This window comes from Ranitomeya imitator, chromosome 5 (assembly GCF_032444005.1).
Source record: "Ranitomeya imitator isolate aRanImi1 chromosome 5, aRanImi1.pri, whole genome shotgun sequence".
Classification (NCBI taxonomy): Eukaryota; Metazoa; Chordata; class Amphibia; order Anura; family Dendrobatidae; genus Ranitomeya; species Ranitomeya imitator.
In genome coordinates, this window is record NC_091286.1 from 110,221,294 (window position 1) to 110,244,635 (window position 23,342).

General features: G+C 44.9%; 1 protein-coding gene across 8 annotated transcripts in view; it reads left to right on the forward strand.

Annotated features, from left to right (window-relative positions):
* The window catches only part of MAP4K3 (mitogen-activated protein kinase kinase kinase kinase 3), a 331,018-nt gene that overhangs the window by 302,689 nt on the left and 4,987 nt on the right, over positions 1–23,342 (forward strand). For all 8 annotated transcript variants that reach the window (XM_069769035.1, XM_069769037.1, XM_069769038.1 and 5 more), the window contains 7 exons: positions 543–601; positions 17,745–17,848; positions 19,662–19,833; positions 19,916–19,984; positions 20,063–20,155; positions 20,635–20,705; positions 21,433–21,488. In XM_069769035.1, coding sequence (XP_069625136.1) covers positions 543–601; positions 17,745–17,848; positions 19,662–19,833; positions 19,916–19,984; positions 20,063–20,155; positions 20,635–20,705; positions 21,433–21,488 — 624 coding nt within the window. The remainder of the gene's footprint in view (positions 1–542; positions 602–17,744; positions 17,849–19,661; positions 19,834–19,915; positions 19,985–20,062; positions 20,156–20,634; positions 20,706–21,432; positions 21,489–23,342) is intronic.

The window sequence follows — 23,342 nt, forward strand, 5'->3', positions numbered from 1 at the left end:
AAGCCTACAGGTTTGTACATCGCTCTGTGATGGGTTTAGTTTAAAGACCCCTAGACATGTGAGTGAGCCCGATACCGCTCTGTTGTGCAGCTCATGAGTGGTATTTTCACTCATCGGTGGGGTGGGGGTCTCAGGAACCGGTCCCTCCACCATTTAACATTTTATAACACCCCATATTAATATATGTATTTTTTTACATTGATGGTTTATCCTTTTAATGTAAATTCCAGTTAGGGCATGTTGAACTTTGATTTCTTGATTAATGTTCAGATATTCTGTCTCGTTACGTTTCTGTAGTGTGCAGAACTGTAAGATAATAACTATTGAATGGACATTTTTCATCTACAAAGTTTACTGTACTGAAAGAGGCTCGACAAATGACAGTGTCTGCAGTACCGAGGGAATTATTGTGGTGTCTCTGGAAGCATTGATTTCCAGTTAAATTATAATGTAGTTTTTAGAATTTATATACTGTGCAGCGACACTTGCTATCTGCTACACGGCTATAGTCTATTGATTCTTGTTTTTATTGCCTTCTACAGAAAGTTTGCTGTTTCTGCAAAAATACCTGATACGAAATGGTGTCAAAAGTGCTGCGTTGGTAAGTGTCATCTTCGCAGAAATTTATTTCCTGTGCATGAGAGTTGGATGAGTATTCCTGTTGTTCCATTAGTAAATAAAATGACTAAGTGTTACACTAAATTGCTAACTCACTCTTCCATACCAAAAGATATAATCAAAAGAGAGTTTCTGCGGGATTTGCCAATTTAAAAACTAAAAGCGTCTTCAGCCCGATTCAAGTCGTTTGTCTCTTCAACCAGATCCAAGCAGTTTGCCTGATCGGAGCAGTATGTCCCTCTCGCCCGATCTGAGAAGTTTGCTTTTCTCTTGAGCTCGATCTGAGCAATTTGCCTCTTAAGCCCGATGCCAGCCGTTTTCTTCTTGAGCCTGATGCGAGCAGCTTTCCATTAGAGCCTGATGCGAGCAGTTTGCCTCTTGAGCCCGATGTGAGCAGTTTGCCTCTTGAGCCTGATGCGAGCTGTGAGCCCGATGCGAGCTGTGAGCCCGATGCGAGCTGTGAGCCCGATGTGAGCAGTTTGCCTCTTGAGCCCGATGCGAGCAGTTTGCCTCTTGAGCCCAATGCGAGCAGTTTGCCTCTTGAGCCCGATGAGACCAGTTTGCCTCTTGAGCCCGATGTGAGCAGTTTGCCTCTTGAACCCGATGCGAGCAGTTTGCCTCTTGAGCTCGACATGAGCAGTTTGTCTCTAAAGCCCGATGCGAGCAGATTGCCTCTTGAGCCCGATGCGAGCTGTGAGTCCGATGCGAGCAGTTTGCCTTTAGAGCCCAATGTGAGCAGTTTGCCTCTTGAGCCCAATGCGAGCAGTTTGCCTCTTGAGCCCAATGCGAGCAGTTTGCCTCTTGAGCCCAATGCGAGCAGTTTGCCTCTTGAGCCCGATGCGAGCTGTGAGCCCGATGCGAGCTGTGAGCCCGACGCGAGCAGTTTGCCTCTTGAGCCCGATGCGAGCTGTGAGCCCGATGTGAGCAGTTTGCCTCTTGAGCCCGATGCGAGCAGTTTGCCTCTTGAGCCCGATGTGAGCAGTTTGCCTCTTGAACCCGATGCGAGCAGTTTGCCTCTTGAGCTCGACATGAGCAGTTTGTCTCTAAAGCCCGATGCGAGCAGTTTGCCTCTTGATCCCGATGCGAGCTGTGAGCCCGATGCGAGCAGTTTGCCTTTAGAGCCCAATGCGAGCAGTTTGCTCCTTCAGCACGATGTGAGCTGTGAGCCCGATGCGAGCAGTTTGCCTCTTGAGCCCGATGTGAGCAGTTTGCCTCTTGAACCCGATGCGAGCAGTTTGCCTCTTGAGCTCGACATGAGCAGTTTGTCTCTAAAGCCCGATGCGAGCAGTTTGCCTCTTGAGCCCGATGCGAGCTGTGAGCCCGATGCGAGCAGTTTGCCTTTAGAGCCCAATGCGAGCAGTTTGCTCCTTCAGCACGATGTGAGCTGTGAGCCCGATGCGAGCAGTTTGCTTTTAGCGCCCGATGCGAGCAGTTTGCCTTTCGAGCCCGATGTGAGCAGTTTGCCTCTTGAGCCCGATGCGAGCAGTTTGCCTCTTGAGCCCGATGCGAGCACTTTGCCTCTTGAGCCCGATGTGAGCAGTGAGCCCGATGCGAGCAGTTTGCCTCTTGATCCTGATGTGAGCAGTTTGCCTCTTGAGCCCGATGTGAGCAGTTTGCCTCCTGAGCCTGATGTGAGCAGTTTGCCTCTTGAGCCCGATGTGAGCAGTTTGCCTCTTGAGCCCGATGCGAGCAGTTTGCTTCGCACTGACCGCTTAAGTCAAGCAGCCTTTACACAGTGGACTGAAAGCAGTTCCTTTATGCATTCCTATGGAAACTTCAAAGTGATTTTGATAAGAATAGATGGAGAAACTAATGGTCCACATAGAAGAGCCGGTGTGATTCAGAAAGTCAGAGTGCGGGTCACATTGTAAACCTGAAGAACCGCAATGCAGGATTACAGAGATTGGTAAAGCAATTAACAGCTCAGCTATGTGTTCGGTATACATTACCAACCAACAAAAATAAATAAATTTAGTGACTTGCTAGACTTGGTGGATTGAGGGCTCAATAGCAATCAGAATCGGTGTACACATTCTTTAATAATTTAAATATTTATTGATTTTTACTCACTAATATAGCGCCATTATTTGCACAGCAGTTTACAGACATTATCATCGCTGTCCCCGATGGGGCTCACAATCTAGATTCCCTATCAGTATGTCTTTGGCGTGTGGAAGGAAACCAGAGAACCCAGTGGAAACCCACGCAAACACGGGGAGAACATACAAACTCCTTGCAGATGTTGTCCTTGGTGGGATTTGTACCTAGGACCCCAGCGCTGCAAGAATGCAGTGCTAACCACTGAACCACTGTGCTGCCCAATTTGTGTCTATTTCCTTGATTTTGCATGAGAACAGCTGTTTTTCCTGGGTAGACCGTGCAGTGGTAATGAGTTAATTGCTCCCAGCATTGGGAACTGTAACTGGGGAGTCTCCAGGCCGACATTATTGATCTCTTTTCAGCATGATGTTTTTGCTCAGCATTGAGCATTATTGCTTAGTGTAGATGCTGTGAATGTTCAGGTAATGTTCATCTCAGGGTTTTAGGTTGTCCACATGTTCAAACAAGTCACCAAATTACAGATATCAGCTCAGGTGTAAACAGCTGGGTCGGCCAAAAAGTAATACGACCCACGTTCTAGCACATCCTTCACTTCAGGCTTCTTTACATGATCATACAGGACACGTCTAGAATACATTGCTCTTATTATAGATTGCGTGACTGTCCTAGTACCTCCAGATCATGCAGAACTTCAGGAATGGTATACAGGGTTGCCAAATTGACTCTTCAAATCACAACCACCATTTTTATGGCTATGTTATAATATAATAATATAATGATTAAATTAGGATTTTAAAGGGTATCTGTCAGCAGGTTTTTGCTATTTAAACTGAGATCAGTATAATGTAGGAGCTGAGAGCCTGATTCCAGGGCTGTGTCACTTATTAGGCTGTGTGTTGTAGTTTCAATCCAATCAGTGTTTTATCAGCAGGAGATTATCACTAGATGAGTATGTTTCTTGTGCAGGCTAATCTGTGTAGCCTTAAACCCACCACTGATTGGCACCTTGAAAACCACTTGCAGTGTACACAGGAAGCTGCCAGTCAGGGGTCTGGGAGGGGTTACCCACAGCTCAGAAGTCTTAGCTCTGCTACAGGTGCTTCTCACAAAATTACAATATCAAAAAGTGAATTTATTTCAGTTCTGCAATACAGAAAGTGAAACTCATTATATAGAGTCATTACAAACAGTGATGTATTTCAAGTGTTTATTTCTGTTAATGTTTATGATTATGGCTTGCAACCAATGAAAACCCAAAAGTCATTATCTCAATAAATTATAATACTTTATAACACCAGCTTAAAAAATGATTTTAACATCTGAAATATTAGCCTGCTGAAATGTATGTTCTGTAAATGCACTCAATACTTGGTTGAGGCTCCTTTTGCATCAATTACTGCACCAACGTGGCATGGAGGCGATCAGCTTGTGGCACTGCTGAGGTGTTATGGATGCCCAGGTTGCTTTTTTATAGCAGCCTTCAGCTCATCTGCATTGTTGGGTCTGGTGTCTCTCATCTTTCTCTTGTCAATACCCCATAGTGTGGACAGGTGCCAAGTCCTGCTGTAGAATGAAGTTTCCATCTCCAAAAATCTAAATAGATCAAATAGATCACTCTGTTTGTAAAGTCTCTATATACCATATGAGTTTCACTTTTTGTCTTGAAGAACTGAAATAAATTACCGTATATACTCGAGTATAAGCCGAGATTTTCAGCCCAAATTTTAGGGCTGAAAGTGCCCCCCTCGGCTTATACTCGAGTCACGGTAGCGGTGGGGTCGGCAGGTGAGGGGCTGAGGGCGCTGGGGTATACTTACCTAGTCCCAGCGATCCTCGCGCTGTCCCTGCCGTCCCACGGGCTTCGGCGCTGCATCTTCTTCCTCTCTTCAGCGGTCACGTGGGACCGCTCATTACAGAAATGAATAAACGGCTCCACCTCCCATAGGGGCGGAGCCGCTTATTCATTTCTCTAATCAGCGGTGCCGGTGACCACTGATAGAGAAAGAAGCTGCAGCGCCGAAGACAGGAGGGGACAGCGCGAGGATCGCCAGGACTAGGTGAGTATGTTATATTCACCTGTCCTCGTTCCAGCCGCCGGGCGCCGATCCATCTTCCCGGCCGGCGCCTCCATCTTCCCGGCGTCTGCGCTCTCTGACTGATCAGGCAGAGGGCGCGATGACGCATATAGTGTGCGCGGCGCCCTCTGCCTGATCAGTCAGAGCAGAGACGCCGGGAAGATGGAGGCGCCGGAACTAGACGCCGGGAGCTGCAATCAAGGGAGGTGAGTATGTGGTTTTTTTTTTTATTGCAGCAGTAGCAGCGGCAGCACAGATTAATGTGGAGCATCTATGGGGCACAGTGAACGGTGCAGAGCACCGTATAAGGCACAGCTAGGGGGCACAATGAACGGTGCAGAGCACCGTATAAGGCACAGCTAGGGGGCACAATGAACGGTGCAGAGCACCGTATATGGCACAGCTAGGGGGCACAGTGAACGGTGCAGAGCACCGTATAAGGCACAGCTAGGGGGCACAGTGAACGGTGCAGAGCACCGTATAAGGCACAGCTAGGGGGCACAATGAACGGTGCAGAGCACCGTATAAGGCACAGCTAGGGGGCACAGTGAACGGTGCAGAGCACCGTATAAGGCACAGCTAGGGGGCACAGTGAACGGTGCAGAGCACCGTATAAGGCACAGCTAGGGGGCACAATGAACGGTGCAGAGCACCGTATAAGGCACAGCTAGGGGGCACAGTGAACGGTGCAGAGCACCATATAAGGCACAGCTAGGGGGCACAATGAGCGGTGCAGAGCACCGTATAAGGCACAGCTAGGGGGCACAGTGAACGGTGCAGAGCACCGTATATGGCACAGCTAGGGGGCACAATGAACGGTGCAGAGCACCGTATATGGCACAGCTATGGGGCACAGTGAACGGTGCAGAGCACTATATGGGGCACAGCTATGGGGAAATATGAATGGTGTAGAGCACTATATGGCACAGCTATGGGGAAATAATGATCTATTTTTATTTTTGAAATTCACCGGTAAATGCTGCATTTCCACCCTAGGCTTATACTCGAGTCAATAAGTTTTCCCAGTTTTTTGTGGCAAAATTAGGGGGGTCGGCTTATACTCGGGTCGGCTTATACTCGAGTATATACGGTAACTATTCGATGATATTCTAATTTTGTGAGAAGCACCCATACATCTAAATCAGCTGAAACAGGAATTCTATCAAAGCTGCACCAAGCAGCCCAGTAAAGTTACACATCACTGGAATCAGTTACTCTGTCTCTACATCATGCTGTTATCAGATTGCATAAGCAAAGACCTGCTGTTTACGCCCTTTAACCCCTTCACTACCCAGTGATTTTACTTTTTTGTTTTTTCCTGCCCTTCTTCCAAGAGCCATAACTTTTTTTTATTTTTCTAGCCAATATTAGGGCTTGTTTTTTTGCGTTAGACTTTTGAATTACACCATTCATTTTACTATATAGTGTTCTGGGAAAGGGGAAAAAATAAAGTGTGTTGAAATTGCAAAAATAGTGCAATTCAACAATTGTTTTCTGAGTTTTTAATTTACAATGTTCAATATATGGTAAAACTGACCTGGCGATATTATTCTCCAGCTCAGTATGTGTATGCAGATACCAAACATGTATACGGTAGTTTTTTTATATAGGTGGTGAAACAAATTCGGAAATTTGAAAATAAAAACGCATAAATATCATTTTGATTTTGTTGCCATTTTCTGAGACCAGTAACATTTTCATTTTCCGGGATTTGGGGCTATGTGAGGGCTTAATTTTTGTGCCAAGAGCTGACATTTTAATGTTATCATTTTTGGGAAGATAAGATGTTTTGATAGCCACTTATTGCATTTTATTGCAATAATGCAGTGGCCTCAAATATGTCATTCTAGAGATTTAGTGCTTTTTTTTTGTTATGCTGTTTTCCGATTGGATTAATTTATTTTATATTTTGATAGACTGGTCTTTTGTGAACCCAGCAATACCAAATATTTTTGTTTTTTATTATTTTAATTGTTTTAATTTTTAATGAGGCAAAAGGGGTGCGATTTGAACAACTTTTGTGTTTAATCTTTTTCATATTTTTAAAAACTTTGTATGAAAGTATTTTATTTAAAAATGATGTATGAATGCCAGCCATAGGCCAGCATTCACAGGAGTATCGTAATGACAGGCACTAGTAGGTCATCATTATACCCCCGGCTATTATGGCAACATCAGGATGATAGTGTCCCTCTGCACTGTCGTGCTTTTCGCCCAGCTTCTTTCGCACACTCGAAAAAGCTGGACAAAATGTGCGTCGGGGCAGAGGGATGCCGATTTCCTTCATAGCGATTCACACTGTCAGGCAATGGCTTTTGTCAACACAGCTTATCTGTGATAGGAATATTTGTATTCTGCATTTTCACCCTATATCAGGTGATGGTATTTGGCAATGGGAATTTATCCATCACTAACATGCTTCTATAGCACTAGTCTGCAGCTACCTGCCATTCTCTTGTTCACTTATGGGGGTTAGAACTGTAACAAACTCTATGGTTCATTGCATCATTTACATAATAGGTTTGCATATTCCACTATAAAAACCCTATCTCATTCGATCTTGAGTTAGTAATTATCTTTCATGAAATGCTTCAATATAAGTCGTAGTGAATATCCCGAAGGCTATCGATGACCACAAGAGACTATAATGTTAATAAACAAAAAAAAGTTTTTGGATGACAACTTTCTGCATTGAATGTTTGCACATATTTCCTTACCTTGATTGCATGAATACAATTAGATTTGCGTCCCTTACTTTTTTCTTTCAGCACCCTTCTGTTTTAATATGTTTTTATGTGATTTGTATTAATACATTTTTGATTTTTATATATTATATCACTTCTTTATTACCATAGTGAATTTTCACATTTGGTCTGTCCTTGTTGAAAATCTAGCTTTTTTTTTTTTAAGTGTCACCCATGCATTTAGGGTAGTTTCATACTAATTGGACCTACTTGATATAATTATAGAATCTTATCAGTAGCAGCTGCCATCTCCTATCTCAGTAACAGGAAAGTATGGTATGTTCACTGAATACAGATTTTAATTCAGAATTGAGAACTTTGATAATGACTGATCAATTCTGGCAGAGAAATACCGTAAGTGGATATCTCTGATATATATAAGATATATTACAAAGTTGCTTATTTTCATTTGTACTATTGATTTATGATTGAATTTAAGTGATAAATCTCTCTGAACACATTAGTAACATTCGCTGTTAGCTGTAGAATGATGATGAATACTAGAGAAATACAAATCTGTATACCGTATATACTCGAGTATAAGCCGACCCGAGTATAAGCCGACCCCCCTAATTTTGCCACAAAAAACTGGGAAAACTTATTGACTCGAGTATAAGCCTAGGGTGGAAATGCAGCATTTACCGGTGAATTTCTGCACCGTTCATATTTCCCCATAGCTGTGCCCCATATACAGTGCTCTGCACCGTTCATTGTGCCCCATAGCTGTGCCATATACGGTGCTCTGCACCGTTCACTGTGCTCCATAGATGTGCCATATACGGTGCTCTGCACCGTTCATTGTGCCCCATAGATGTGCCATATACGGTGCTCTGCACCGTTCATTGTGCCCCATAGATGTGCCATATACGGTGCTCTGCACCGTTCACTGTGCCCCATAGATGTGCCATATACGGTGCTCTGCACCGTTCACTGTGCCCCATAGATGTGCCATATACGGTGCTCTGCACCGTTCACTGTGCCCCATAGATGTGCCATATACGGTGCCCTGCACCGTTCACTGTGCCCCATAGATGTGCCATATACAGTGGGGCAAAAAAGTATTTAGTCAGTCAGCAATAGTGCAAGTTCCACCACTTAAAAAGATGAGAGGCGTCTGTAATTTACATCATAGGTAGACCTCAACTATGGGAGACAAACTGAGAAAAAAAAATCCAGAAAATCACATTGTCTGTTTTTTTAACATTTTATTTGCATATTATGGTGGAAAATAAGCATTTGGTCAGAAACAAAATTTCATCTCAATACTTTGTAATATATCCTTTGTTGGCAATGACAGAGGTCAAACGTTTTCTGTAAGTCTTCACAGGGTTGCCACACACTGTTGCTGGTATGTTGGCCCATTCCTCCATGCAGATCTCCTCTAGAGCAGTGATGTTTTTGGCTTTTCGCTTGGCAACACGGACTTTCAACTCCCTCCAAAGGTTTTCTATAGGGTTGAGATCTGGAGACTGGCTAGGCCACTCCAGGACCTTGAAATGCTTCTTACGAAGCCACTCCTTCGTTGCCCTGGCGGTGTGCTTTGGATCATTGTCATGTTGAAAGACCCAGCCACGTTTCATCTTCAATGCCCTTCCTGATGGAAGGAGGTTTGCACTCAAAATCTCACGATACATGGCCCCATTCATTCTTTCATGTACCCGGATCAGTCGTTCTGGCCCCTTTGCAGAGAAACAGCCCCAAAGCATGATGTTTCCACCACCATGCTTTACAGTAGGTATGGTGTTTGGAGGAAAAAGAATACTGAGTTGCATCCACCAAACACGACAAGTTGTGTTTCTACCAAACAGTTCCAGTTTGGTTTCATCAGACCATAGGACATTCTCCCAAAACTCCTCTGGATCATCCAAATGCTCTCTAGCAAACTTCAGACGGGCCCGGACATGTACTGGCTTAAGCAGTGGGACACGTCTGGCACTGCAGGATCTGAGTCCATGGTGGCGTAGTGTGTTACTTATGGTAGGCCTTGTTACATTGGTCCCAGCTCTCTGCAGTTCATTCACTAGGTCCCCCCGCGTGGTTCTGGGATTTTTGCTCACCGTTCTTGTGATCATTCTGACCCCACGGGGTGGGATTTTGCGTGGAGCCCCAGATCGAGGGAGATTATCAGTGGTCTTGTATGTCTTCCATTTTCTAATTATTGCTCCCACTGTTGATTTCTTCACTCCAAGCTGGTTGGCTATTGCAGATTCAGTCTTCCCAGCCTGGTGCAGGGCTACAATTTTGTTTCTGGTGTCCTTTGACAGCTCTTTGGTCTTCACCATAGTGGAGTTTGGAGTCAGACTGTTTGAGGGTGTGCACAGGTGTCTTTTTATACTGATAACAAGTATAAACAGGTGCCATTACTACAGGTAATGAGTGGAGGAAAGAGGAGACTCTTAAAGAAGAAGTTACAGGTCTGTGAGAGCCAGAAATCTTGATTGTTTGTTTCTGACCAAATACTTATTTTCCACCATAATATGCAAATAAAATGTTAAAAAAACAGACAATGTGATTTTCTGGATTTTTTTTTCTCAGTTTGTCTCCCATAGTTGAGGTCTACCTATGATGTAAATTACAGACGCCTCTCATCTTTTTAAGTGGTGGAACTTGCACTATTGCTGACTGACTAAATACTTTTTTGCCCCACTGTACGGTGCCCTGCACCGTTCACTGTGCCCCATAGATGTGCCATATACGGTGCTCTGCACCGTTCACTGTGCCCCATAGATGTGCCATATACGGTGCTCTGCACCGTTCACTGTGCCCCATAGATGTGCCATATACGGTGCTCTGCACCGTTCATTGTGCCCCATAGATGTGCCATATACGGTGCTCTGCACCGTTCACTGTGCCCCATAGATGTGCCATATACGGTGCTCTGCACCGTTCACTGTGCCCCATAGTTGTGCCATATACGGTGCTCTGCACCGTTCATTGTGCCCCATAGCTGTGCCATATACGGTGCTCTGCACCGTTCACTGTGCCCCATAGATGCTCCACATAAATCTCTGCCGCCGCTGCTGCTGCTGCAATAAAAAAAAAAAACACATACTCACCTCTCTTGATTGCAGCTCCCGGCGTCTCCATCTTCCCGGCGTCTCTGCTCTGACTGATCAGGCAGAGGGCGCCGCGCACACTATATGCGTCATCGCGCCCTCTGCCTGAACAGTCAGAGCGCAGACGCCGGGAAGATGGAGCGGCGGCTGGAACGCGGACAGGTGAATATGCTATACTTACCTAGTTCTGGCGATCCTCGCGCTGTCCCTCTGCCTGGTCTTCGGTGCCGCAGCTTCTTTCTCTATCAGAGGTCACCGGCACCGCTGATTAGAGGAATGAATAGGCGGCTCCGCCCCTATGGGAGGTGGAGCCGCTTATTCATTTCTGTAATGAGCGGTCCCACGTGACTGCTGAAGAGGGGAAGAAGCTGCAGCACAGAAGACCGTGGGACGGCAGGGACAGCGCGAGGATCGCTGGGACTAGGTAAGTATACCTCAGCGCCCTCTCCCCCTCACCCGTCGACCCTGCCACCCACCTTGACTCGAGTATAAGCCGAGAGGGGCACTTTCAGCCCAAAAATTTGGGCTGAAAATCTCGGCTTATACTCGAGTATATACGGTACATTTTTCCAGGTTCAAAAAAAGCACTGACACAAAATATTTTTCCAGACTGGCTAAATGAATAACCTGTTTTCTAGCCCCTGTTTAACCCCTTAGTCCCATATGACGTACTATCCCGTCGAGGTGACCTGGGACTTAACGTATTTTCTGGCGTATAAGACGACTGGGCGTATAAGACAACCCCCAACTTTTCCATATAAAATATGGAATTTGGGATATGCCCGCCGTATAAGACGGGGGTCATCTTATACGCCCAGTGATCTTATACGGCGTGTGGTTCCCAGGGTCTGGAGGAGAGGAGACCTGACCGCTCATGTGACCCTCCCCTGCGCGATGCTTCCCTGTACTGCTGGAAAGGTGTGATCATGTTTTTTTTTAATCAAATGTTTTTATTAAACAGTGAGAAAAATATATGCAGATTACATTACTGCAAACAGTACACATCTATGTTTTGCATTTTCAATAAACTTTCAGCCCCAAACCAACCTCCCTCCCCCCCCTCACCCCCACCCCTGGAGACCTAACAAGAACCACTCCGATCTACCCGAATGTCCATTATTAACCAGGAACAAGAAGGCGTCGTATCAATACTGCTCCCACGGGGATATATGTTCCAAAAGCACGAGCAAGGTCTCCAGATCACGTCGACTCGATCCAGGGATTCCATAACCTGTTGAAAAGGTCCATCTTGTTTCTTTTAGAATAGATGCTCCTCTCCAATGCAACAATATGGTCTACTTGCATCATGAAATCTCTTCTCGTTGGTGGCTCAACCCTAATCCAGAACTTAGCGATCAACTTTCGTGCAGTTACAATTTCCTCCACGTAACCTAATATGCATACCAGAGGGTCCCGTGGTACCGAACAATTGTATGTTAGTCCCACTTTGTTTATCACTACAATCCAAAACGAGGCCAGCCTAGGGCACTGCCACATCATATGGAAGATACCCGCCTCGGATTGCGAGCACCTAGGGCACTCAGAATTAGGTCTTAAACCTGCCCTGAACAGCATATCCGGAGTTCTATAGGCCCTATGAATAACAAACAATTGTGACAACCTCCCAGGCTCACTCATCGAGATCTTGGGCACGTATTCCAATATTGAGTCCCACCGATCGCCGTCAATCGCCCCCAAATCGGCCTCCCACTTTGCCCTGGCTCTGATAGGATGTTTCTCTAAAAAGGAAAATAGCAGGAACTCATATATTCCCGAGATCACCCCCCTTGTGCTTTCTCCCATAAGGATAAAGTCTAGCATCAGGTCCACCTGAATCTCTATAGGCCCCCTCCTACATTGTGCCCGATATGCATGAGAGATGCGATTATACTGATACAGTTCAGAGCTTGGCAGCAGAAATTCCTCCTGTAATGTCTTGAAATCCTTAATTCTACCTTGGTGCAAAACCTGGCTCATCCGAGAGATTCCCGCTCCCTTCCAAACCTGAAATCCCTCCATCTGTCTAAACTCCTGTAGGAGACAATTATTCCACAAGGGCGAGAACCTAGTAAGTGCCCTCACTCCCCTAATTCCCTTAACTTTGTCCCAAACCTTTTGGATAAGCCTAATAGTGCAGAATTTAGTACCCTTCTCTCGAAAATGCCCACCCTCCAGGCCCTCACTCAGCACCCTTGACCCAATCAAATTCCTCAGACTGCAGGGTGTCCGCTCCCAACCCGATTCCTCACCCCATCCCCTAAAATGTTGACATTGTGCAGCCAAAAAGTATAACCATGGGTTGGGCAATGCCACTCCTCCTTCCGTCTTTGGTCTTTGTAGAATTTCTTGTTTAAATCTAGAACTTTTCCCATCCCAAATCAGCTCGCCAAATAGAGATTTAATCCTCCTAAATCTATTCTGCGATATCCACATAGGGGAGTTGTGTAGCACGTAGAGAAGTTGCGGCATCACAATCATCTTTATTAAATTTATTCTACCAATAACCGATAAATGTAGCTTTTTCCACGCCTGAACCTTAGTGCGTATCTTCCGCAAAAGTGGCGCCAAATTTAGTTCCTCAAAGCTAGTCAGAGGCAACGCGATCTGGATCCCCAGGTATTTAAATTTATCTACTAACCTCAGCTTTGTAGGAGAGTCCCGTATTTCACTATTCTCATAGTCCCCATCTACTAACATCATATTGGACTTTTCCCAGTTGATTCTCAAACCAGAGTAACTCCCAAATTCCTCAATAATGGCCTCCGCCCCTGCCAGGGTCTCCCCCGAATCCTCCAAGAATAGCAAAATATCATCTGCGTATAACGCAATCTTTTCTTCCGAAACCCCATACATAAATCATTTCACCTCCCGGGAGCCTCTAATTTTCGCAGCAAGGGGCTCCACCGCCAGGGCAAATAGCAGTGGGGACAAAGGACATCCCTGTCTAGTTCCCCTAGACAGAGAGAAAGTCTCAGAAAGGACATTATTCACTCTAATTTTGGCCACTGGGGAAGAGTACAACAGCCGCACCCATGAGATGAATTTAGGTCCAAATCCCAAACGTTCCAACACTGACCACAAATAGCCCCACTCCACACAGTCAAAGGCCTTGTGGGCGTCCAATGATACCACAACCCTTTTGCCAACATTGTCCGAAGGGATTTGTAAATTTAAAAACAGCCTTCTCAGATTGAGTGCCGTTGATTTGTTTGGCATGAAGCCTGACTGATCAGGGTGTACCAATTTGTCTATCACCCTACTTAACCTATTTGCCAAGGTTTTTGCCAAAATCTTAATATCGGCAGTCAGGAGTGAAATTGGTCTATAGGATTCTGGCATCAGTGGATCTTTGTCGGCCTTAGGGATAACCACCACAATAGCCTCTCTCATCGACAAAGGCAACTCCCCTCTTTCCAACGAGCTATTATACACCCCTACCAATTTGGCCAACAGAGTTTCTTTCAGGGTCTTATAAATCTCAGCTGGAATGCCGTCCGCTCCCGGAGCCTTATTCCCCGCAACGCCCGCCAATGCAGCCCCCAATTCTTCCTCCCCAATCGGTTCTTCCAACAATTCACACTCCTCTCTACTCAACCGGGGCAAATCAATTTCTTCCAAATATTTTGCCATATCTTCAGGTCCCCTCTCCACACTGGACGCGTATAATTTGTCATAGAATTTCCTGAACACTTCCAAGATCTGCACCCCCTGAGTGACCACCGTTCCGTCTTAATAGAGTAGACATGTGAAGATTCTCTTTGCGCGGACGCCACTACCGAGAGCAAGTGCCCCACTTTTTCCCCCTCTGAGTAAAAGGTTTCTTTCTGGAAGGCCCTCAACCTCTCCGCCTTTTTCAGGTGTGATCATGTTTGATCGCAGTGTTCCTGGGGTTAATGTGCCAGGAGCGGTCCGTGACCGCTTCTGGCACATAGTGCCGGATATCAGCTGCGATAGTCAGCTGAGACCCAGCCGTGCTTCCCCCGTGAGCGCGGCCGACCACATATGACGTACTATCCCGTCACTGGCGCGCCGCTCAAAGTCAGTGCGGGAAGCTGAAGGCGAGGGACGTGACCAGACACCGGAATGTAAGTATGTAGTGTTTTTTTTTTTTACATTTACAATGGTAACCAGGGTAAACATCGGGTTACTAAGCGCGGCCCTGCGCTTAGTAACCCGATGTTTACCCTACTTACCCGGGGACTTCGGCATCGTTGGTCACTGGAGAGCTGTCTGTGTGACAGCTCTCCAGCGACCAAACAGCGACGCTGCAGCGATCAGCAGCGTTGTCTATATCGCTGCAGCGTCGCTTAATGTGACGGTACCTTTAGCCTTCTTTTTTTGCAAGCTAAACATTCCCAGATCCTTTAATCAGTTTTTGTAGGACGTACTTTGCAGTCCGCTCACCACCCTGGTAGCTCTTTGAACTTCCTCCAGTTTTTCAATGTCTTTTTTAAAAATGTGCCCAAAACTGGACACAGTATTCCAGATGATACCTGACCAAGGGGGAGTAGAGGGAGATAATTACTTAACATGAAGTAGACTATGCTTCTGTTAATACATCTTAGAACTGTTTGCCTTTTTTTGCTGCTGCATCACACTGTTGACTTATGTGCTGTCTGTGATCTATTAGTATACCCAAGTTTTTTTCACATGTGTTGTTGATTAGTACTACTTCTCCCATTCTATAGATGTAATTTTCGTTTTTCTTGCCCAGATGTAGAATCTTACATGTCTCCCTGTTATATGACATTCTATTAGTAGCTTCCCATTGTTCAAGCTTATCTAGATCCTTCTGAATCCTTTCTCTGTCTCCTCTAGTGTTAAGGTACCTTCACACATAACGATATTGTTAACGATATCGTTGCTTTTTGTGACGTAGCAACGATATCATTAATAAAATCGTTATGTGTGACAGTGACCAACGATCAGGCCCCTGCTGGGAGATCGTTGGTCGCTGAAGAAAGTCCAGAACTTTATTTCGTCGCTGGACTCCCTGCTGACATCGCTGGACCGGCGTGTGTGACACCGATCCAGCGATGTCTTCACTGGTAACCAGGGTAAACATCGGGTAACTAAGCGCAGGGCCGCGCTTAGTAACCCGATGTTTACCCTGGTTACCATCCTAAAAGTAAAAAAAACAAACAGTACATACTTGCCTACCGCTGTCTGTCCTCCAGCGCTGTGCTCTGCACTCCTCCTGTACTGGCTGTGAGCGTCGGTCAGCCGGAAAGCAGAGCGGTGACGTCACCGCTCTGCTTTCCGGCCGCTGTGCTCACACAGACAGTACAGGAGGAGTGCAGAGCACAGCGCTGGAGGACAGACGGCTGTAGGTAAGTATGTAGTGTTTGTTTTTTTACTTTTAGGATGGTAACCAGGGTAAACATCGGGTTACTAAGCGCGGCCCTGCGCTTAGTTACCCGATGTTTACCCTGGTTACCGGCATCGTTGGTCGCTGGAGAGCGGTCTGTGTGACAGCTCTCCAGCGACCAAACAGCGACGCTGCAGCGATCCGGATCGTTGTCGGTATCGCTGCAGCGTCGCTTAATGTGAAGGGGCCTTTAGCTTTCCCTCCTAGCTTTGAATCGTCTGCAAATTTAATTAGTTTACCTTGAGTTCCCTTAGCTAGATCATTTATGAAAATGTTGAACAACACTGGGGCCAAGACAGAGCCTGTTCCCCACTTGAAGCACTTTTCCCTTGAAATTGTTCCATGAAATTATTAGTTACACATGTTTATTTCATTTGTGTGTATTAGAACAATACAAAAAAGGAAAAAGAAAAACCGAAAAAAGGCAAATTGGACAATTGAAATCCTCTATTACAACCTCTGAGACTTGTTCTTCTTTTCCTGAACTGACATGTATGATCAAGAAATATAGTCCTGCCTTTACGGTTTGTTTGGTTGATGTAGTTTCAGGCTGCCTACTTGATGCTTTATTGGGCACAATTCAGCCAGTTGTTCACTTCTGGTTTGGCATCATACAGAGGCACTGACCTTAGATGTAGCTTCTTACTGGCTGTTTCCATTTAACCTTTGCATTGAAAATTACCATGAAATGTAGAGGACTGAATATAGAAGTAGCTATTGGCCGTGTGGTTGCAGACTGAGCAGTGTTAGTGGGTACCTTGACCCCCAATTGCTTGCTGTCTAGAGAAGGGGGCTCTGCTTACGCTCATTAGTTGTCACTGCGCCCAATGCTGTGGGAAAGGGGGAGGCATTTTTTGCAGTTTTAAGAGGCTTATTTGCAGAACACGGTGACCTCTCTAACTCCGGGGGTTACACATAACACAATTGCTTTGATTAGGATTTTCATTACGTGTCTTGTTAACAGTGAGAAAAATAATCCGTAGCAGAAGGTTGAGTCTGCTGGATACTGTGCTGTATTACAAACAAAAGAAACAATGAGCTGTCCATTTGCCTCAATAAGTATATTTTATCCAGACATCACATCTCTCTCCATGTTGACTTTTAGTGAGGGATAAGTACAGGTGAAAAAGTCGTGGTTATCTCCAGAAAAGCAAGGAGTCACAGAGGTGGGGTCTGACTGCAAGGATCAAGTCTTAATAATTGCCGTTATTCTGCTTTATGATCCTTCAATGGTAGACACGTGGTCATTTCCAACACCATGCAATACCTCTGAGGCTTTAGGCCAGGCCAACCCTACTGTTCATCATCAGTAACACATCATAAAAGAATGGTGCGAGGTAATATCAGATAAAAATACACAAATGACAAGACATGGAAAGACTAGTCCTGGTTTAACTTCCAGAAACCCTAGTTATCACCTTGGGCAAAGGGGAAGGCACCAGCAAATGGAGAGCTTATGAAGCAAGACAAAAACAAGACCTCAATCATAGTTCCCCTACAACCCACCCTAACCCCTTCGTCCAATAGATAACTGGTAAAAACAATCATAATGACAAAACCAGCAACAGCAGTCATCATCCGTGCCTGTCTAATGCTCTGGTGGCTGAATGGATGCAAATTCCAGCATTCATGAACCAAAATTGTGTTAACAGCCTTCCCCAAAAACTAGAGGTAGAAGCAGAGGTGGTGACCAAAAAAAGAATGATCTGCTCCATAATCGTATGGTCATTGAATGAGATCTGCATGTGTGGACATACTGAAGTGTACGTGAGAATAGTAACTAGGCCGTGCATAAACATTATATACAATTTGATGTTTCTAGTGAGGAATCCATATACTAGCCATAAATATCTATGTGGAGCCCTCCAGTCGAGCATTATCCTCCTAGAGTGGGTGGAACAAATGCAGAAATTCATGCTAATTAAGGTACGTGGACTCTTATTGTTATACCATTTTGCTCCAAGTCATTGAAAAGGGTTTTCCGAATGATCAATAATTATGCAAATGGCATAAAATACCAAAAGAACCAATACTTCCCTGATAAATCCCCCGCTCCAAATGCGCCACTGCTCTACTTCTCCCTGTCGCTTTCCTTCCTATACCACTGAGGCCATGGCGGTCATGTGGGAAAGTACAGAAACACCAGGGAGATTTATGAAGGAAGCAGAGGTTCCTTTATTATTGTATGCCATTTTCTACCTTTAGTCTGGGACTGTGTTTCTCAACTCCAGTCCTCAAGGCCCACCAACAGGTCATGTTTTCAGGACTTCCTTTGTATTGCACAGGTGATAATTGCATCATCTGCACAGGCGTTAATCCCATCACTTGTGCAATGCTGAGGAAATCCTGAAAGCATGACCTGTTGGTGGGCCTTGAGGACTGGAGTTGGGGAACACTGCCCTAGGGTTTGCTGTTCTTTAGAAGCCATTTGAACATTTTGTACTGTATTTATACTTAGCCCTTTTTGGGAAAAAGCATCATCCATCCTCGGTGGGGTGGAGTTGTTTTTGCCCAAAGCAGATCTAGCAGAAGCGAGAAGTAAACGTCTGTTTTACATTCCTTTTGTATTCACGTTTGCTGAATACCTGCAAGCAAAATTGCCACGAAAATATTGTTGTTGATTCGTAACGTGTGTGAAAAGACTCTTAAAGGGAATCTGTCTCCCGTTTTTTGTCTGAAATCAGCATAATGTAGAGATAGAAACTGTGATTCCAGCGATGTGTCACTTACTGGGCTGCTTGCAGTAGTTTTGGTAAAATCACAGTTTATCAGCAGGAGATCATCACTAAAGGACTAGTAAGCCTGCTGCCAGGTAGTCCTCCATATTCATGAGCTCGGTAACCCCGCCCCCACCACTGATTGGCAGCTTTCTGTTATGCACAGTGTACACTGCCAATCCATGATGTGGGCGGGGTTATGCAGAGCTTCATAGATCTGGCTGATCGGCAGCAGATACAGTGATACTAGTGGAGTCGGACATCTCATTGGTGCAGAGGTAAGGGGGCCACTACTATCTCTGAGTATGCAAGCAGCTTCTCTCATAGACAGAACTATATTGTAAAGCATAGGGTCCATATACTGTTCCTGCACAGGGGCCCTTTTCTATCTGTCTCTGCCCCTGGAGTCAGGGTCTCTGCCCCTACATCATAATGCTCTCAAATGGGATAGCATAAACCAGGTGATAGTTTTTCTTTTAACACATGAAATCACTCCTACAAATACATAGTGATAGAGAATAGTTATATAACATATTTAATTGTTTGTGATTGTTTCATACAATCGGATTTTTAATGTTAAAATCTTTGGAGTGTATAGCATTCCACTTCTCAGCAAGTGATTATTTTTTAGATTTTATAATTGCTGAGATGATATTTTTTGCATGTTATTATGTTGTGAGGCTTGTCAGTTTTTATTGCCTGCTGGGGAAATAGCAGAAATTGATGGCTCAGTCACTGCTGGTATGTAAATTCCTGCATGTTTGAGACAAGTCAGTGGACTGTGGAATTTTCAGTCTGTGGGTGATAGATATTGGCTCGTGTTTAAAAAGATTGAGAAAAATTTGTGGAAAGGAGTAAAATAAAAGTTGTGATCGTGGTCAGTAAATATTTGGGGATTATGTCAATAAAAGGTTGTAGCATTCACAGTAAAGCCTGGGATCCTAATGCTGATAAATGCTGTTCTCAGCCAGCAAGTGATCCTGTCCATGGATTCTTATGTCTGTGTTCCCTTTGTCACCAAGCACATAGATTTCCCATTACCATGCCCACTCATGATGCTGGAGATGCTGGTTGTGCCCGAACAGGAATACCCCCTAGTGTGTGTGAGCGTCAGCAAGGGCACAGATTTTAACCAGGTTGTACGGTTTGAGACTGTGAATCCCAACTCCACCTCGTCTTGGTTTACAGAAACAGGTGAGTAATTTAATATTCTCCTCCGGGATCCGTCTTTGCGGTCTCCGAGACCCTAAATTGCTCTCACTCCTTGTCCCTACAGACACCCCGCAGTCCGATGTCGTCCACGTGACGCAGTTAGAGAGAGACACCATCCTAGTGTGCCTGGATCGTAAGTCTAGGATACTGCCCCTGGGTCGGCTTCATTGCTCGTTCATGCGGTTACATTACATCTATCTTTCTTTTTAAGGTTGTATAAAAATAGTGAATCTTCAAGGAAGGTTAAAATCCAGCCGCAAGTTGTCTTCAGAGCTGACATTTGACTTTCAGATTGAGTCTATAGGTGAGAGGCCTGTTCCTTTCTATACTGCTGGTGGAGGCATGCCGCCATGTTTCTTGCAGTGTCATATGCTCCTCAATTGCCATATTTATCCCATTATTTCCTTACAAAAGAAAACGACAATGCCAAAAATGACCACCTGCCAATGACCACTATACGTGGCGTAATCTTTTTTTCTGACATTGCTGTGAGTCTATGATTGACAGTACCGTGCACATTTTATGGCGGTGACATTTACTAGTGACTTCCACATGCTGCCGTCCGTTTTCAATTGTAGCAACAATTGCACCATTTAGTTGTCAGCCTTGTCTGTCATGTCCATGTGTTCTCCTGACCCGTGCGGCCATTGATCACTGCTGGCAATAAATGTGTTCACACTCTTGAACAAATTTTCTATTGGTTACATAGACATTTTTTTTATTGTTTTACATTAATAAAAAAGTACAATTGTTCAACTATTGTCATTATGTATTTTGTCCTAGTTTGCCTTCAGGACAGTGTTCTTGCGTTTTGGAAACATGGTATGCAAGGAAGGAGCTTCCGATCAAATGAGGTAAATCGGTCACAAAGTGCAGAAGTGTGCTGTATATTCAACCAATCATTAGCCGTATGACTGAAGTCACATCCTGCATATACTCCATTGAGGTATATGCTCCGTGCTATAGTAGATGGAGGTCATGTCCACCTCAAAGGAAAAAGGGCGACTTCGCACGACTCTCCTCCCTGGCAGTGAAAGGGACTTTACATTTGTATATTCACCCTACCTAGTGCTCTCATCTGAGTACTGTGCTGAGATTGGCATTCCCGGGTCCACCGCGTTCAAGATGGCCACTGAAGTGGTATGTCTAAACCAAGCCCCAGGAAGGCCAAGAGAGGCACAGTTTAGCTTTGCCACTGCACTTGCACTTCGCATGCAACGTATAAATATCATAATAGATTCACACGTATCAGTTCAGCAGGAGTCCTGTATTTTATACCATCATTTCCAACTGTTCCAGATTGCTGGGGCTCTTGGGCAGAGTTTTATCTACTCACTGTCCAAATATTGGTGTGTTAGGGTGGATCAGAGTGTGAGGCCGTCCCCGTAAGGAGGAAAGACGGGGCAGGGCTAATCATCCCTAGAAATATCGACCATGACGTAATGCTTAGTATTGACTGTTCTATGAATTGCTCACATTATACGAAGTAATAATAAGCATTAGCCAGCTACTTTATTCTGATGGAAAAGTATCTATTTGTTATGTACGTTATTAAAGTATATTATGTCTTTCCACTCACAGATAACACAGGAAATCTCAGATAACACGCGGATATTCAGGCTGCTGGGATCTGACAGGTAATTGTGTAGCCGTCAGCCTGGAGTAACTTGTGCCCACATTCATTTGGCTCATTTTCTAGTTCTACGGTAGAAAACAAAACATTATCACGAATGATTGTAGTAGATGCTGCCTTTATCATTGTGCTGTTTGCACTATTGCACGTTAGTTATATATGTTCTTTTGTGCTTCAATTGTATATAAATCTTAAAAAAAATTTTGCTACTCTGACTTAATGTTAGATTGACAGCGCCATTGCAATTTTGCACAATTTATACTTATATTACCACTGTTGCACTTTTGCTGCATAGTCATACTAAAAAAATCTTTTTCGCACAAATTCATTAGCACTGTTGCACTTTTGTTGCATTGTTACACCACATATAGTAAAAGTTGGATTATTCCATTTTTTATTTTATATATTTTTTATTGTGGTTGTTGCACTTTATTGCATATGGTGCCTCTATACACCGTATTTTTTGGACAATAAGACGCACCGGACCATAAGACGCACCCCAAATTTGGGGTGAAAATTGCAGAAAAAAAGATTTTTTATAAGATGGGGATCCGTCTTATTGTCCGAATTTCCAGTATCTTACCTGAGGGCTGGCGGTGGCAGAGCAGGGTCACAGGAGGCATGCTGTCAGCAGAGGTGGGGTGATGCGGTACAGCGTGCACCTGAGCAGGGTCCCTTCCTGCTTAGGTGGGCGATGCCACGGCCTGGTGTCCATGGGGGGGTTGCAGCAGTGGTGTGGCGATGGCAGAGGTGCGGGGATAATGAGCGGTATGGCGTGAGCAGGCTCCCTTCCACATGTGAGGTGATGCAGCAGCCCGGTAAGCAGCAGAGCCGGGTTAATTACCGGTTTATCGGTGGCGTCGGCCATCTTCCTGAGGCCGCGCGTACGCAGATGGAGTGCTCTGCTTCCCGGGGCTTCAGGAAAATGGCCGCGGGAGGCCGCGCGTGCGCAGATGGAGATCGCGGCGGCCATTTTCCTGAAGCCAAGATCTAAATCTGCGAACTTGGCTTCAGGAAAATGGCCGCTGTGATATCCATCTACGCACGCGTGACCTCCCGCGGCCATTTTCCTGAAACCCCGGGAAGCAGAGCACTCCATCTGCGCACGTGCGGCCTCAGGAAGATGGCCGCCACCACCGATAAACCGGTAATTAACCCGGCTCTGCTCTTACCAACTAACTAACAGGATCTAGGATGTATTTTTGTTCAACAGAAATATATGGCAGCAGGACAGACGTACGTTGTATGTCAGGAATCTCGTGGCTCTGCCCTTACATTCATGTCAACACTTGTTTTCCCCAAGATCCCCTGTTGATCTGCCACAGTCAAGTTGTATGTTTTACTTGATTCCATCAATACTATATATGATATTATACTATTGGTAAAAGTATCCATGTTAACTTACAATCTTTCACAGAAAAGGAGAGCGATGTAAGAAACTGTCCGATGTTCTGCAGCATTGTGATAATGCAGCCTGCAGTGGTCACATAGGACATGTTCTGTTTTTTTAATGCACAGTACGACAAACAATGCAACTCAGCTCAGTTTTCTAGGAGAAATGTAGATCATTTAATGCTGTTTTTGTGCTCAGACATCACCAGGTCGGTCCCCAAGCACATAAAGTAGGAGGAATTGTCAGTTAGCACCAGGTTGTGAGTTAAAAGTTTTTGTACTTTTATTAAAGCCTCGATAAATCACAGACGATCACATGAAACACGTATTTTCAAACTCAAAGGAGGATACGCCTTTTAATGGTGGTAGTTAAGGGTACTTATTCCTTGGCGTCGCTTTTTAACGGTGCTGAGAAATAAGGTTATAGCGCCCCCCAGCATCGGAAAATCTCTGGGGTCTCAGCTAC